Below are 14524 nucleotides of genomic sequence, written 5' to 3' on the forward strand. Positions count from 1 at the left end.
TTCTCTGGAGGTGTGTATGGGTGGGTGATGATAACTTTGTGAATGCATCCCTCACAAGTTGTTAAGCATGTGAATGGAGTGTGTGATGAGATGTTGACCTTTTTGTTCCGGAGTGAAGCAAAATAAAATGCATTTCTGGATGACCTCCTGTCATTCCGCATCATTTTTCCTCCATGGCTCTTTGTAGCGCTGGTGATGCAGGATTACATCACCAAGCCTGTCCAAGGAATGAGTAATCCAGCGGTCTATACCACCTCATAACTCTGTTTGTGAAACGTTAGTGTGAAAAGATTCCAAATAAAAACAATGATCATATTTTGATATGTTTCTGCTCCTTTGTCTAAAATTCATGTGTGAAAACAGTCTCAAAATATTTTATGTAATATTTTCTAAGTGAATTTGACTGGAGGGGATCCGTACATGTGTGTCTTTACTCTCTAGGGTGCTGCTGGCCCTCAAGGACCTCCTGGTCCTGCTGGCGAAGAGGGAAAGAGAGGAGCCAGAGGAGAACCAGGAGCTGCAGGACCACTTGGACCACCAGGAGAGCGAGTGAGTAGTCAAGATCTGCACTGACACTGGTAACACCTGTTGATATGATTCTGTGACCACACTGCTGTTTCTCTCTTTGTCTGAATCCAGGGAGCTCCTGGTAACCGTGGATTCCCAGGTCAAGATGGTCTTGCTGGTGCTAAGGTGGGCGCATCTTCAAATGATACATATTTCTCTCAAGTACTGTAGTACAAGAAGGCTGGTAGTATTTTACTACCCAGACCAACAGATTATTATGATTTAGTAAATGTTCTTGTAACTTATTTACAGCTAGCTTTTTTTTTTTTACTTTTTTTTCTCAGGGAGCCCCTGGTGATCGCGGTGTGCCTGGTGCTGCCGGTCCTAAAGGTGCTACTGGAGACCCGGGACGCACAGGAGAGTCTGGGCTCCCAGGAGCGAGAGTGAGTCCTTTCAACCCTCACATTCAGGGGTGAATGCCTCACATTCACCCCTGACATCGGGGTGAATGTGAGGCATAACTGTAAAGCGCTTTGAGCATCTGATGCAGATGGAAAAGCGCTACATAAATGCAGTCCATTTTCAATCTGAAAATTCCTGCTTATTTGAAGTATTTTAGTCTCCAAATGAAAGGAAATGGTTGACTGTATCTACCTAAATTAATAATATAGTCTTCTGCATTATCATGATTGTCCCAGCTTTTTTGGCCTTGGTGGCCACCAGACCTAGGCTTTGGAAATGAAAATATCTGGCAAAGAAGCCAATTTCAAGCTGCATGTAACTACAAGCACACACGTTTGCAAGATAAAAGCAACACCTGCTCCTAATGTCCATCATGCATGTGATGGTAAGATTATTTCCTGCAACAAACCCAAACATGACCAGCAGGTAGTAGACATGTATATGGTATATTACATAAGCAAAACAAACTTGCTTTTTCAGTTGATCTGGTGCATCAAAGCTAACCAAAAATTGATCAGTTTGTTCTCTTTTTAAACTGACTATGGTGCTTGCTCTGAAGTGAGAGTAGGATGAGACACACTTAAAAAGGTGGAGATATGCTGTGGAGAGAAGGGGAATGAAAGTCAGTCAGTGCAAGACAGCGTACATGTCTCTGAGAGCCCAGTGGAATAGTGCAGCTGTAAAGGAATAGAGCTGGTGAAGGTAGATGAGTTTAAATACTTGGGGTCAAGTAATGGAGAGTGTGGTAGAGAGGTGAAGAAGAAAGTTTAAGCATGGTGGAGCGGGTGGAGAAAGGTGGCAGGAGTGATTTGTGAAAGAAGAATATCTGCAAGAATGAAGGGAAAATTTACAAGACAATAGTGAGACCTGCTGTTTTGTATGGCTTAGAGGCAGTGGTGCTAGCAAAAGGACAGGAGGTGGCGCTGAAGATGCTGCAATTTTCTTTGGGAGTGACAAAGATGGACAGGATTAGGAATGAACATATCAGAGGAACAGCACAGGTAAAGCATTTTTGGAGACAATGTCAGAGAGACAAGACTGAGATGCTTTGTGCATATGCAGAGGAAGGGCCCGGGGTATATAGGGAGAATGATGGGGATGTGCTGAGATAGGACATGCAGGTGGATGGTGTGACAGAGGAAGATGCAGAGGACAGGGTGAGATGGAAATGAATGATCCACTGTGATGACCCTCAGAGAGAGCAGCTGAAAGAAGAAGAAGATTCTCTTTCAAACTATTTACAAGATGACACCATTAATTGTTTTGGAGTGAACCTGTGAACAAACTGAAGAGGATAGACTCAATCATGTTCAGTCTAGCAATATGCACTCACTCCAATAGTCTTTTGGCATTTATTTATTGACTGTATTTTTTAGGGCCTTACTGGTCGACCTGGGGATACTGGTCCTCAAGGAAAAGTTGGGCCATCTGTAAGTACAATACAACACATTTCAGTCTGGATTGGGAGAAACACAATAAAGCCAACAGACTTCATATAAAAATACAAAACATGTCTTGTAGATAGAACACAGGGATTTATAAAATTTGATTTGATATGAACCATGAATCATGAATAATGAGCACAAGAAACTTTTGAAAATTTACATTTTGATAAAAGCAACAAATCCACCAACAAAGTCTGATGATCTGACATCAGCTCATATTTTTATTCAGACAGTTGTCATAAAAACACTCTACATCAAATTAACACTAGTTGAATTGTGTATTGTGTTATTTAGTTTATTTTGTCATGTGTTTCTCTGAGACACTTTACATAAAACCTTCTTACATCCACTGAACCTGACATCCAGCATTATATTGTTATATTATATAAAAATACATAAAATACAGCACCACATGGCAACAATGAACAATTAAAGCTGTGAGAATGGACTGGTTGTCTGCCTGGGTGGTTGCAATCCAGGACCCAAGGCAGTTCTGTTCTGTTGTGGATGTGGCCCATATGGTATGATTATATATTATTATTATTATCTTTGGGATCCTGTGATGATTTTCGCTTTGGTCCTGTGATAGGGCGCATCGGGTGTGGATGGTCGCCCAGGCCCGCCTGGTCCAATGGGGGCTCGTGGACAGCCGGGAGTGATGGGATTTCCTGGACCGAAGGGAGCTTCTGTAAGTTTGTCAGGATTTTTACAAGAACAGAACTCATCAAAAGTACAACCAGTGAGGTTCTCTATGTTGTTTCACAGTATCAAGAAAATACATACTTGCTGACTTTACTAGAAAACCACATGAGAACTGTTTAAGTTTTTATACGTAATGAAACTCAACAAGTCAAGTTATTGTTAACAAAGAACTCCACGATTGGTAAAATGACAGTAATTATGACACATTTCCTGACAAAAAATGTCCCCGGTGTGTCAGGAATCCCCGACAACACACCAACGACACAGGAGGCATGTCATCGGTGTGTCAGGATATGTCGGCATCTTCAGAATGGTCTGATACGATTGAGGCCTTTTTAAAAAAACAACCCAACAACCTCCACCAACATATTGTGCAGATGACTAAAAACATTAAAAACACACTCTTTTTGGCACCTTAGTGTCTTCTGTCATGACCCTGTTGCTAAATTGTGACATATTTTAACTCGGTTGCAACACACTTCTACGAGACAAAATGTGTCATCGTCCATCGTGGACCTACAACGTCATAACTGTGTCGGCGTTTGTCGTATAGTGTTGTTGTAAGTCAGTTCCCAACTTAATACAACTTAACCCGATAAGTTTCACCTGTTGAAATGCAACAGGTTTCCACATGATTCTAGTCAAGTCATCTAATTCAGGATAAAAGTACATATTTGTTAGAAAGGAAAAAAAAAACTGCGTTAGAGGTAACATGCGATACAGCATGTGACACTGCTGTTTTTTTTTGTTTGTTTGTTTTTTTCCTTTGACAGGGTGAACCTGGAAAACCAGGAGAGAAGGGTCTTGTAGGTCGTCCTGGTCTGAGAGTGAGTTTTTTTTAATGCATATAAGTAATAATTAATTTACCTTCATTCCCACAAACAGATTCTTTATTTTTTTGTCATTGGTCACATTTGATTAATTAAGTTTGTCTACTTGAACAGGGTCTGTCCGGTAAAGATGGTGAGACTGGTCCTCCTGGACCTCCTGGACCTGCTGTGAGTATTAGAGTCATAAATTGTATACATAAATTGTACTTGTATATAAGTACAGTGGAAATGTTTTTAGGCACACTGTTCTGTATATTTTGGGGCTCTGATTTTGCAACCGTGTTATTGGACCTAATCATTTGGAATTTTGGATCTGCTTTAGGGACCTGCAGGAGAGAGAGGAGAGCAGGGACAGTCTGGACCTTCTGGCTTCCAGGTGAGATTATTTTTTCCTCAAGGTCCAAATAAATGAGACTGGAAAAACCAAATAACCACAGAATTAATAAAGTTTATCAAACTGTCTTTGTTTCAAGACAAACTAAGAATACTTTGATCCAGTTTCTCTCTTTGGACAGATAATTACTGCTCAGTGAAATTCTATGTCCTCAGTTATCCAAAAACTAAGGACTTTGTTGTTGTGCAGGGTCTGCCTGGACCGACTGGTGTCCCAGGAGAGCCTGGAAAACCTGGAGACCAGGTGAGTATTGATTCTGTCCAGGTTTGACATTTTTCGAAGATCTGTGATAACATAAATGCATCTCATCAATACCTTATTGATGCAAAATCCCTCAAATACTTCCAACATGTTTCCAACATATGTGCACTAAAAATCTGGAACAGCAATGCCAAATAAAAGCAGCCCTTTGTTTAATTTAAGACACTAAAAATTAAAAATGGGTGTATTTCACAACAGCCCTGACAAATTTATATTGTTGGGTTAATCTAACACTGCATCATTTGATAACACTCAGATTAACTATGTTGATCCATATTAACTCAACAAGCTGACTTTAGGCTAACCAGCTGAAACAGTTTAATCATGTTTTGTCTTTTGTCTTCATAGATAGGACAAATAAAAATATTTAAAATATATATTTTCGTAAAATATTAATTTAAATTAATTATTTGAAATTTCCCAATTAAAAGTAGCTAACCATTTTAGCTGGTTTATTTGGAAGATCCTTCAAAATTATATATATTTAATTCAGTTGCACCTCATAATTGATAAGTGCTGTCATTGTGTTGCGGCACTGTTTCCTTATTTAATAAAGTTACACTCTTTATATAAAATGTTGTATAACTGGTTGGGTGCTAGTTTGGTGTTAGCTCTAATGTCAAGGTACTGACATGTCACCAAATGTTAGCATGAGCCAAGCAACGCTGTGAAAAATGGAATTCATAAATGTGCTTAAAAATGTATGTTTGTGGTGGCTGAATGAGGGGAGTGCTGTGATTCAAGATGGATTTAATCGTTATGTGCCTTGAAAACTTGCTAACATCACATAACAGTGTTATCAGGCTAGTGTTAGCATGAAATGACCGTATGCATTGTGAACAACCGGATGTTGCCTGAAATGTTTTTAAACTCTATGTGTGGTTTTTGAGTTTTTTGCTGTACAGACGAACATATAACAGACATATAGATCTGATGTAGAAGGTTCTGTTTGGTTTAATATTAGATTAATTCTTTCCAAAACTGAATGACTTTGTCACTGATATGAAACACAAATCTTCTACCATGTAGAATCCATATGGGCTCCAAACTGTTAGCTATTACACCCTTGGGTATGACATTTCAAGGCCACCTAAGGTCAGAATGCAAAAGATGGAGAACCGCGCCTTACTTTTTCTGGCTCAGGCTCAAAACCATGATATATGGCTTTACATTAGTGTATAATCAGAATCACAGGTGAATCCTTAACCAGTTTCTAAAAAAAGCCATTCTCAGTATCCCTAATACATATAAACATGGGACTAACATTTTGACTTGCCTTGTGCCTTCTCAATAAAGCCAATCACTTTGTCTTTGGCTGACGCTCAATTATTCCACCATTTTTGGTCAAAATTTGACACAAGTAAGTTGCCCATAAGGGCAACACACAACTGTAAGTTGATTTTTGTTTGTCAGCCCATCTTATTTTTGCCAAAAGTTAACTTCTCAAATCAATAAACAGTCAAGACCTTGCCGCACATTTGAGCAGTGTTTGTCGCAATCTTGTGGGCGATGTGAGCATTTCAGAGCTTCTGTTCACTTCCTACTTCAAACCCAAAATTTAATCCAGTTTTTTTTTTTTTTTTTTTTTGACATGCAGATCTTTGACCTTACAAAAAAATTTTCGATTTTCAAAGTTTGATGGTTCTTGAGTTTTAGCGCAAGAAAGGTTTTGCAGTATAAATGTACGGAAAGACAACAATTTCTCTTGACAACCACAACTTACAATTGTGATAAAGACTTTGAGTTATGTTGGTGTGTCTCTCTCATACAGACACACATACGCAAGAGTGAAAGCATTGCCCCCACATGCACTACTACAAAGTCCAGATGATTTGACACGTTTTACACTGAACCCCCTTCCTGATGCAACATTACATGGAGAATTGGCACAGGAGGTCATGGATCGGGAACCTTCTGTTTCACAAGCAGGCACACTGACCAATTGGCCAGCACATCACCCTGCCATAGATCTATTTAAGTAAAAGGACAGTCATCCTATATTTATAAAAATAATAAAGGAAATATAAAAAAGAATCCACTCACAAATGGCTTAATTTTATTGTTAATTATGAAAGTATGCATCAATCGATCAACTGGCTACGTACAGTACTCATGTTTAAAACATCCATTATAAATGTTTAAAAAAATTCTTAATAAACTAAATACATTTATTTAATAACAAACTTGAATAAATTATTTTAAAATACCTTTAAGGTTTTTGTTAATGAAGAGTCATGGGGGAAGTAATAATACCTATTTTAGTCTGATCAAGTTGACCAAGTGTGGTGAACTTTGTTCTATCCTGGGTGGAGAGTGAGGAATACATCCAATAACAAATTAAAGCAAAATTCAAACACAGAGAGATTTTCTTTAAATGGTTTTATGTGTCATTTTCCTGAAAACTGGAATAAAGCTGTGTATTTGCTCCCTGCAGGGTATTCCTGGAGAGGCCGGACCTTTTGGTGCTGCTGGACCTCGGGTGAGTTTCTGCTCATGTTCAAAGATTTCAAAGCCAATTGGGAAAGTGACATTTATGTGCTTGTGTCAGAGTTGCACCAAATTGTGTGTGATATTATGCCAGAAACAGTTTCTTCATCTTGACAGGTGCTGCAATAAAAACATGTTCCTGACACTACATGCAGGTGGTGCTGTTTTAATCGATCTCCTGCTTGTCAACAGGGTGAGCGTGGTTTCCCTGGTGAGAGAGGCAGTGCTGGAGCTCAGGGTCTTCAAGGACCTCGTGGACTTCCTGGAACACCTGGAACTGATGGACCAAAGGTCAGGAAAATATGTTTCTACCAAGCTTTGTCTGTTAAAAGTGAAAGACTGTTTTTGGAACTGTCACACATTTGCTCTGTGCTATGTGCATCCTGAAGGAAATTGGAGCCAAATCCTAGCTGATTCCATTTGTGTCTGCAGCCATTTATCATATTACTGTAATTTTTTTTAAATTCACCTCTGTTATACAAATTAAGTATCTTAAAAGATGCTGTCCACAATTAATTTTGCTCCTTCAAACTACAACATAATGATCAAGTCACGAGGGTGACTCCACCACACATCAACAGATTTCAGAAAATGTTCTCCATGAGAGTCTCCAATTTGCTACAAAAATTCCACCAAAATAATGTTGTTATTCCTAGTAAACACTGAAAAAAAATTCAGCCTTATACCTTCATTAGGTTTTGAGATACTGGGGCTTTAAATCTGGTCCTCACTGATTTTACTGTAAAAACAGGTAGCACAAAAAAGACACTACCTTCAATCAATCATTACTTTTGAAATATTTGTGCTCGAGGCATGAGACATTTTTGGAGGTACAAAAAGTTTTTAACTACTGTAAAAGAAGATCTACTGTTGCATATTTGCCAGTTTACAGTTTGCGGAAAAGTTTTCTTTTTATTTCTTGTGCTTTGGAACAGTTTTAGCCCTTTGTATCTAAAGCCCCAATTCCAATGAAGTTGGAACGTTGTGTAAAATGTAAATAAAAATGGAATACAATTTGCAAATCCTCTTCAACCTATGTTCATTTGAATACACCACAAAGACAAGATATTTAATGTTCAAACTGATAAACTTTATTGTTTTTGTGCAAATTTGTGCTTATTTTGAAATGGATGCCTGCAACACATTTCAAAAAAGTTGGGACGGGGCAATAAAAGAGTGGAAAAGTTGATGAATGCTCAAAGAACACCTAATTGGAAACATGTGAGTGTCATGATTGGGTATAAAAGGAGCATCCCCAAAAGGCTCAGCTGTTCACAAGCAAAGATGGGGCGAGGATCACCACTTTGTGAACAACTGCATGAAAAAATAGTCCAACAGTTTAAGAACAGTGTTTCTCAACGGTCAATTGCAAGGAATTTAGGGATTCCATCTTCTACAGTTCATAATATAATCAGAAGATTCAGAGAAACTGGAGAACTTTCTACACGTAAACAACATTGTATGCCCTTGACCTTCGATCCCTCAGGCAGCACTGCATTAAAAACTGACATCATTGTGTAAAGGATCTTGCCGCATGGGCTCAGGAACACTTCAGAAAACCATTGTCAGTTAACACAGTTCGTCGCTACATCTACAAGTGCAAGTTAAAACTCTACCATGCAAAGCAAAAGCCATACATCAACAACATCCAGAAATGCCGCCTTTAGACCCAAACTCATTTGAAATGGATAGACGCAAAGTGGAAAAGTGTGCTGTGGTCTGATGAGTCCACATTTCAAATTGTTTTTGGAAATCATGGACGTTGTGTCCTCTGGAAAAAAGACCATCCAGAGTGTTACCAGCGCAAAGTTCAAAAGCCAGCATCTGTGATGGTATGGGGGTGTGTTAGCGCCCATGGCATAGGCAACTTACACATCTGTGACCTGTGACCTGTTGACTGTTGAAAATGTGTGGCGCATTATGAAGCACAAAATACGACAACGGCGACCCCGGACTGTTGAACAACTGAAGTCGTACATCAAGCAACAATGGGAAAGAATTCTACTGCTAAACCTTCAACAATTAGTGTCCTCAGTTTCCAAACACTTATTGAGTGTTGTTAGAAGGAAAGGTGACGTAACAGCGGTAAACATACCACTGTCCCAGCTTTTTTGAAACGTGCTGGAGGCATCCATTTCAAAATGAGCAAATATTTGCACAAAAACAACAAAGTTTATCAGTTTGAACGTTAAATATCTTGTCATTGTGATGTATTCAATTGAGTATAGGTTGAAGAGGATTTGAAAATCATTCTATTCTGTTTTTATTTACATTTTACACAACATCCCAGCTTCATTGGAATTGGGGTTGTAATAATAATACATTTATAAGAATAATCATAATCATAAATTTATTTATAAAGCATTTTAAATGAAAAAAATCATCAAAGTACTGAACAAACTCCAAAACAAGATTAAACAAAGATCCACATATCACAGATTTAAAAGCAATTAAAACCATTAAAATTTGTTCTAGTTAAATGATTAAAAGAAGTTAAAAAAATAAAAACGGATGATAGGCAATAGAAAATAAATAGGTTTTAAGAGTAGTCTTAAAAGGGTCATTAGACATTTCCTCGCAAATTCCAACAGGCAGGATATTCCTCTGTGTAGGCGCATGGTAGGAAAAGGCTTTAAAACATTCCTAAAAAAGGAACTGCTGTCTCATTGAGAAAATTTATGTAACAATTTGCATAGATTTTTGAAAGTTATTTCAACTTTCAACTGAGTTATTGCCATAAGATTTCTCTAGTTAAGTTGAAATAACTTTTTAAAAAATCTATGCAAATTGTTACATCACTTTTTCTCTTTGAGACAGTGGCTCATTTTTTAGTGTGCTGACTTCTTTTTAACCCTTCTGACACATAGCAAGACTGTATCCAGCTACCACAGGGTACAAGGAGGCACATAAGGCTGAAGAATTTCAGAAAGATAATTGGGTGTATGACCATTTAGAGCCTTATATGTCAACAACAAAACCTTGAAATCTGCTCTTAGTCAGTCAATCTTCACTATGAAGCACATAAGCACCTTCATACTGTGCATCTGGAAAGTATTCACAGCGCTTCACTTTTTCCACATTTTATGTGACAGCCTGACAACAAAATGAATTAAATTCATTTTTTTTCTCAAAATTCTTGACACATTCTTGAGAGTTTTGCAAATGTATTAAATTTAAAAAGAAAAAAATAATAAATCTCATTGCATAAGTATTCACAGCCTTTGCCATGAAGCTCAAAATTGAGCTCAGGTGCATCCTGTTTCCAGTGATCATCCTTGAGATGTTTCTACAGCTTAATTTGGAGTACACCTGGGGTAAATTCAGTTGATTCGACATGATTTGGAAAGGCTCACACCTGTTTACATATAAGGTCCCATAGTCAACAGTACATGTCAGAGCACAAACCAAGCATGAATTCAAGGAAATTGTCTGTAAATCTCCGAGACAGGACTGTCTCAAGACATAAGGGTACAGAAACATTTATGCTGCTTTGAAGGTCCCAATCAGCACAGTGGCCTCCATCATCCACAAATGAAGAAGTTCGGATCTACCAGGACTATTCCTAGAGCTGGCCGTATGTCTAAATTGAGTGATCAGGGAGAAGGACCTTAGTCAGGGAGGTGACCAAGAACCTGATGGTCACTCTGTGAGAGCTCCAGCATTCCTCTGTGGAGAGAGGAGAAGCTTCCAGAAGGACAAACATCTCTGCATCAATCCACCAATCAGCCCTATATGATAGAGTGGTCAGACGGAAGCCACTCCTTAGTAAAAGGCATATGCCAGCCCACCTGGAGTTTTGCCAAAATGCACCTGAAGGACTCTCAAACCGAGAAACAAAATTCTCTGGTCTGATCAGACAAAGATTGAACTCTTTGGCGTGAATGCCAGGCGTCATGTTTGAAGGAAACCAGGCACCATCTCTACAGTGAAGCATGGTAAATGGTAAATGGACTGCATTTATATAGCGCTTTTCCACCTGCATCAGATGCTCAAAGCACTTTACAATTATGCCTCACATTCACCCATTCACACAGACACACTTACACACCGATGTCAGGGTGCTGCCATGCAAGGCACTCACTACACACCAGGAGCAAGTCAGGGATTAAGGACCTTGCCCAAGAGCCCTTAGTGATTTACCAGGCTGGCTGGGGTTTGAACCAAGTATCCTTTGGTCTGAAACCCAACGCTTAACCACTAGACTGTCATGCTGCCCCATGGTGGTGGCAGCATCATGCTGTGGGGATGTTTTTCAGCAGCACGAACTGGGAGACGAGTCAGGATTGAGGGAAAGATGAATGCAGCAACGTACAGAGACATCCTGGATGAAAACCTGCTCCAGAGTACTCTTGTCCTCAGAATGGGGCAGTGGTTCATCTTTCAGTAGGACAATGACCCTAAGCACACAGCCAAGATATCAAAGGAGTGACTTCAGGACAATTCTGTGAATGTCCTTGAGTGGCCCAGCCAGAGTCCAGACCTGAATCAGATTGAACATCTCTGGAGAGATCTGAAATGGCTGTGCGCCGACGCTCCCCATCCAACCTGATGGAGCTTGAGAGGTGCTGCAAAGAGGAATGGGCAAAACTGTCCAAAGATAGGTGCACCAAGCTTGTGGCATCATATTCAAGAGGACTTGAGGCTGTAATTGCTGACAAAGGTGCATCAACAAAGTGTTGAGCAAAGGGTGTGAATACTTACGTACACGTGATTTCTTAGTTTCTTATTATTAATAAATTTGCAAAACTTTCCAAAAAAAATGTTTTTCATGTTGTCATTATGGGGTGTTGTGAGTAGGATTTTGAGGGAAAAATGAATTTACTCCATTTTGGAATAAGGCTGAAACCGAACATAATGTGGAAAATGCTGTGAATACTTTCCAGATGTACAGAATGTTGGTATTTATTCCTCATGTCATAGTACTATTTTGATGACTAATTATTTTTCAAAATAAGTCAAATGTTCTGATTTGTAGGCATTAGAAATTTTAAATATATGTATCACCTACATTTCAAATGCATATTTCAAACTCTACCTTACAAAGTATGACACCACTGGAAAGAGTATGTCTTTATAATAAATGCATAAAATATGAAAAAAACTAGACAATAAAGTTCAATAAACTGCCAAAAGCATTAAAATTATTATTATTATTTTTATTTCTTTTTAAGTTAAAGTGTATTGTAAGCCAACAAGTAATTGATCTCCTTCCTTTGTGTCAGGGAGCCATTGGACCAGCAGGCCCTCCTGGATCCCAGGGACCCCCCGGGCTGCAGGGTATGCCAGGAGAGAGAGGAACAGTTGGCATCCCAGGAGCCAAAGGAGACAGAGTGAGTTCTGTGACTGCTGTCATGATGAACGTTTGATATGAAGTGTAACTATGACACGGTACATTTGTTCGAGCTGATTGTTGATTCAGTGCCTGGATTGGGGATGTTAAACTTGCAGCTCTTGCAGCGTTACATAGGATTAACATGCTGCTTTCCTATTTGTGTAATAGGGTGACAACGGACAGAAGGGACCTGAGGGAGCTTCTGGGAAGGACGGGGCTCGAGTGAGTGGAAAAAAAATAAATCCTTGCTTCCTTCTTCTGTTTCTTCTCAGACAGTCGTCAACTATTTTTTCTTTAACTTGTCTTCTGTCGGTCATTGCTCTGTTCTGTCTCAGGGTTTGACGGGTCCCATTGGTCCTCCAGGTCCCTCTGGGCCCAATGGCGCCAAGGTAAAAATAATAGTACAAAATTCTGAAATGTTGAAGTTCTTATTTATTAATTGATAAAGTCAGTACTGATTCGAGTATATTAAAATTTACACGTTTGTATTTGGATTTAACTGACTGATTGATCATTTAATTCAGGGTGAAACTGGACCCACAGGACTTATCGGTGCTCCTGGTGCACGGGGTGCTCCTGTAAGTACTTTTCACACACACACACACACACACACACACACACACACACACACACACACACACACACACACACACACACACACACACACACACACACACACACACACACACACACACATATATATATATGCACAGTACCAATCAGTAAAGTGTGTCTAAACTTTTGACGATTTCAAATATGCAAAGATAACTGATTTTGCAGACAGTGCTGGTAAGTTAACTCATAATACCACTGATCCAGAGTCTGTTCTGTACTCATCCAGGGTGACCGTGGTGAGGTTGGTCCTCCTGGACCAGCTGGTTTTGCTGGACCTCCTGTAAGTATGTTATGTTCAAACTGACAAATATGTATGCTTTAGATCCATTCATTCACATTCTGTCCTCTGTATGTTTTTATGTATATATTTAGGGTGCTGATGGTCAGCCTGGTCTTAAGGGAGAAGTCGGTGAGTCTGGACAAAAGGGAGAGGCTGGTAATCCTGGACCTCAGGGACCCTCTGGGGCTCCTGGACCTGTGGTGGGTGCTCAATTCCTAAAACTATATTTGTCCACATTTCTGGGCTGTATAAAGTAAGCAGTGAAACATTAAACACTAAAATTGTAATTTTCCTTTGATAAAGAACATAATAAGATGAGATGAGATCAACTTTATTTATCCCAAAGGAAATTATTTTGCCAGAGTACTGAAACAGTAAACAGTGAACAATGTTTTTTGTTGTTGTTTTTTTAGAATAACTACAACAAATTTATGCGAAATGACTGGAAGACATTTGCAGAAGATGTTCGACAATATTGCACATAACTCTGAGTCATTGAATAACTCTGTCCATTATGTATTCATTTTGCAGAAGGGGGAGGAATTATACAGTCTATTTGCCACAGGCAGGAAAGACCTCCTGTGGCATTCTGTAGTGCACCTCTGTGGTCTCAGTCTATGGCTGAAGGAGCCATAGAATGAGACTGACAGGACGTTAGTGTGGCATACAGGGGGAGGGAGTTGTTGTCCAGGATGCTGCGCAGTTTCCTCAGCATTCTCCTCTCTGACACTGAGTACTGACGGGGACTAGAAGGAGAGAGCATATCTCACCCATATTGGCCTCTCTTCATTGGCTTCCTGTTAATTCTAGAATAGAATTTAAAATTCTTCTTCTTACTTATAAGGTTTTGAATAATCAGGTCCCATCTTATCTTAGGGACCTCGTAGTACCATATCATCCCAATAGAGCGCTTCGCTCTCAGACTGCAGGCTTACTTGTAGTTCCTAGGGTTTGTAAGAGTAGAATGGGAGGCAGAGCCTTCAGCTTTCAGGCTCCTCTCCTGTGGAACCAGCTCCCAATTCAGATCAGGGAGACAGACACCCTCTCTACTTTTAAGATTAGGCTTAAAACTTTCCTTTTTGCTAAAGCTTATAGTTAGGGCTGGATCAGGTGACCCTGAACCATCCCTTAGTTATGCTGCTATAGACGTAGACTGCTGGGGGGTTCCCATGATGCACTGTTTCTTTCTCTTTTTGCTCTGTATGCACC

At 39.5% G+C, this 14524-nt stretch overlaps 1 protein-coding gene and 1 long non-coding RNA gene across 3 annotated transcripts in view; one reads left to right on the forward strand and one right to left on the reverse strand.

The window, feature by feature from the left end:
- Positions 1–14524, reverse strand: part of LOC117512698 — a 589105-nt gene that overhangs the window by 24825 nt on the left and 549756 nt on the right. The gene's annotated exons all lie outside the window — the stretch shown is intronic.
- The window catches only part of col2a1a (collagen, type II, alpha 1a), a 51228-nt gene that overhangs the window by 15350 nt on the left and 21354 nt on the right, over positions 1–14524 (forward strand). For both annotated transcript variants that reach the window (XM_034172848.1, XM_034172849.1), the window contains 17 exons: positions 442–549; positions 640–693; positions 852–950; positions 2346–2399; positions 3004–3102; positions 3890–3943; positions 4061–4114; positions 4269–4322; positions 4530–4583; positions 7036–7080; positions 7281–7379; positions 12311–12418; positions 12589–12642; positions 12756–12809; positions 12945–12998; positions 13262–13315; positions 13408–13515. In XM_034172848.1, the coding sequence (XP_034028739.1) occupies positions 442–549; positions 640–693; positions 852–950; positions 2346–2399; positions 3004–3102; positions 3890–3943; positions 4061–4114; positions 4269–4322; positions 4530–4583; positions 7036–7080; positions 7281–7379; positions 12311–12418; positions 12589–12642; positions 12756–12809; positions 12945–12998; positions 13262–13315; positions 13408–13515 (1206 nt within the window). The remainder of the gene's footprint in view (positions 1–441; positions 550–639; positions 694–851; positions 951–2345; positions 2400–3003; positions 3103–3889; positions 3944–4060; positions 4115–4268; positions 4323–4529; positions 4584–7035; positions 7081–7280; positions 7380–12310; positions 12419–12588; positions 12643–12755; positions 12810–12944; positions 12999–13261; positions 13316–13407; positions 13516–14524) is intronic.

Source organism: Thalassophryne amazonica, chromosome 6 (assembly GCF_902500255.1).
Source record: "Thalassophryne amazonica chromosome 6, fThaAma1.1, whole genome shotgun sequence".
Classification (NCBI taxonomy): domain Eukaryota; kingdom Metazoa; phylum Chordata; class Actinopteri; order Batrachoidiformes; family Batrachoididae; genus Thalassophryne; species Thalassophryne amazonica.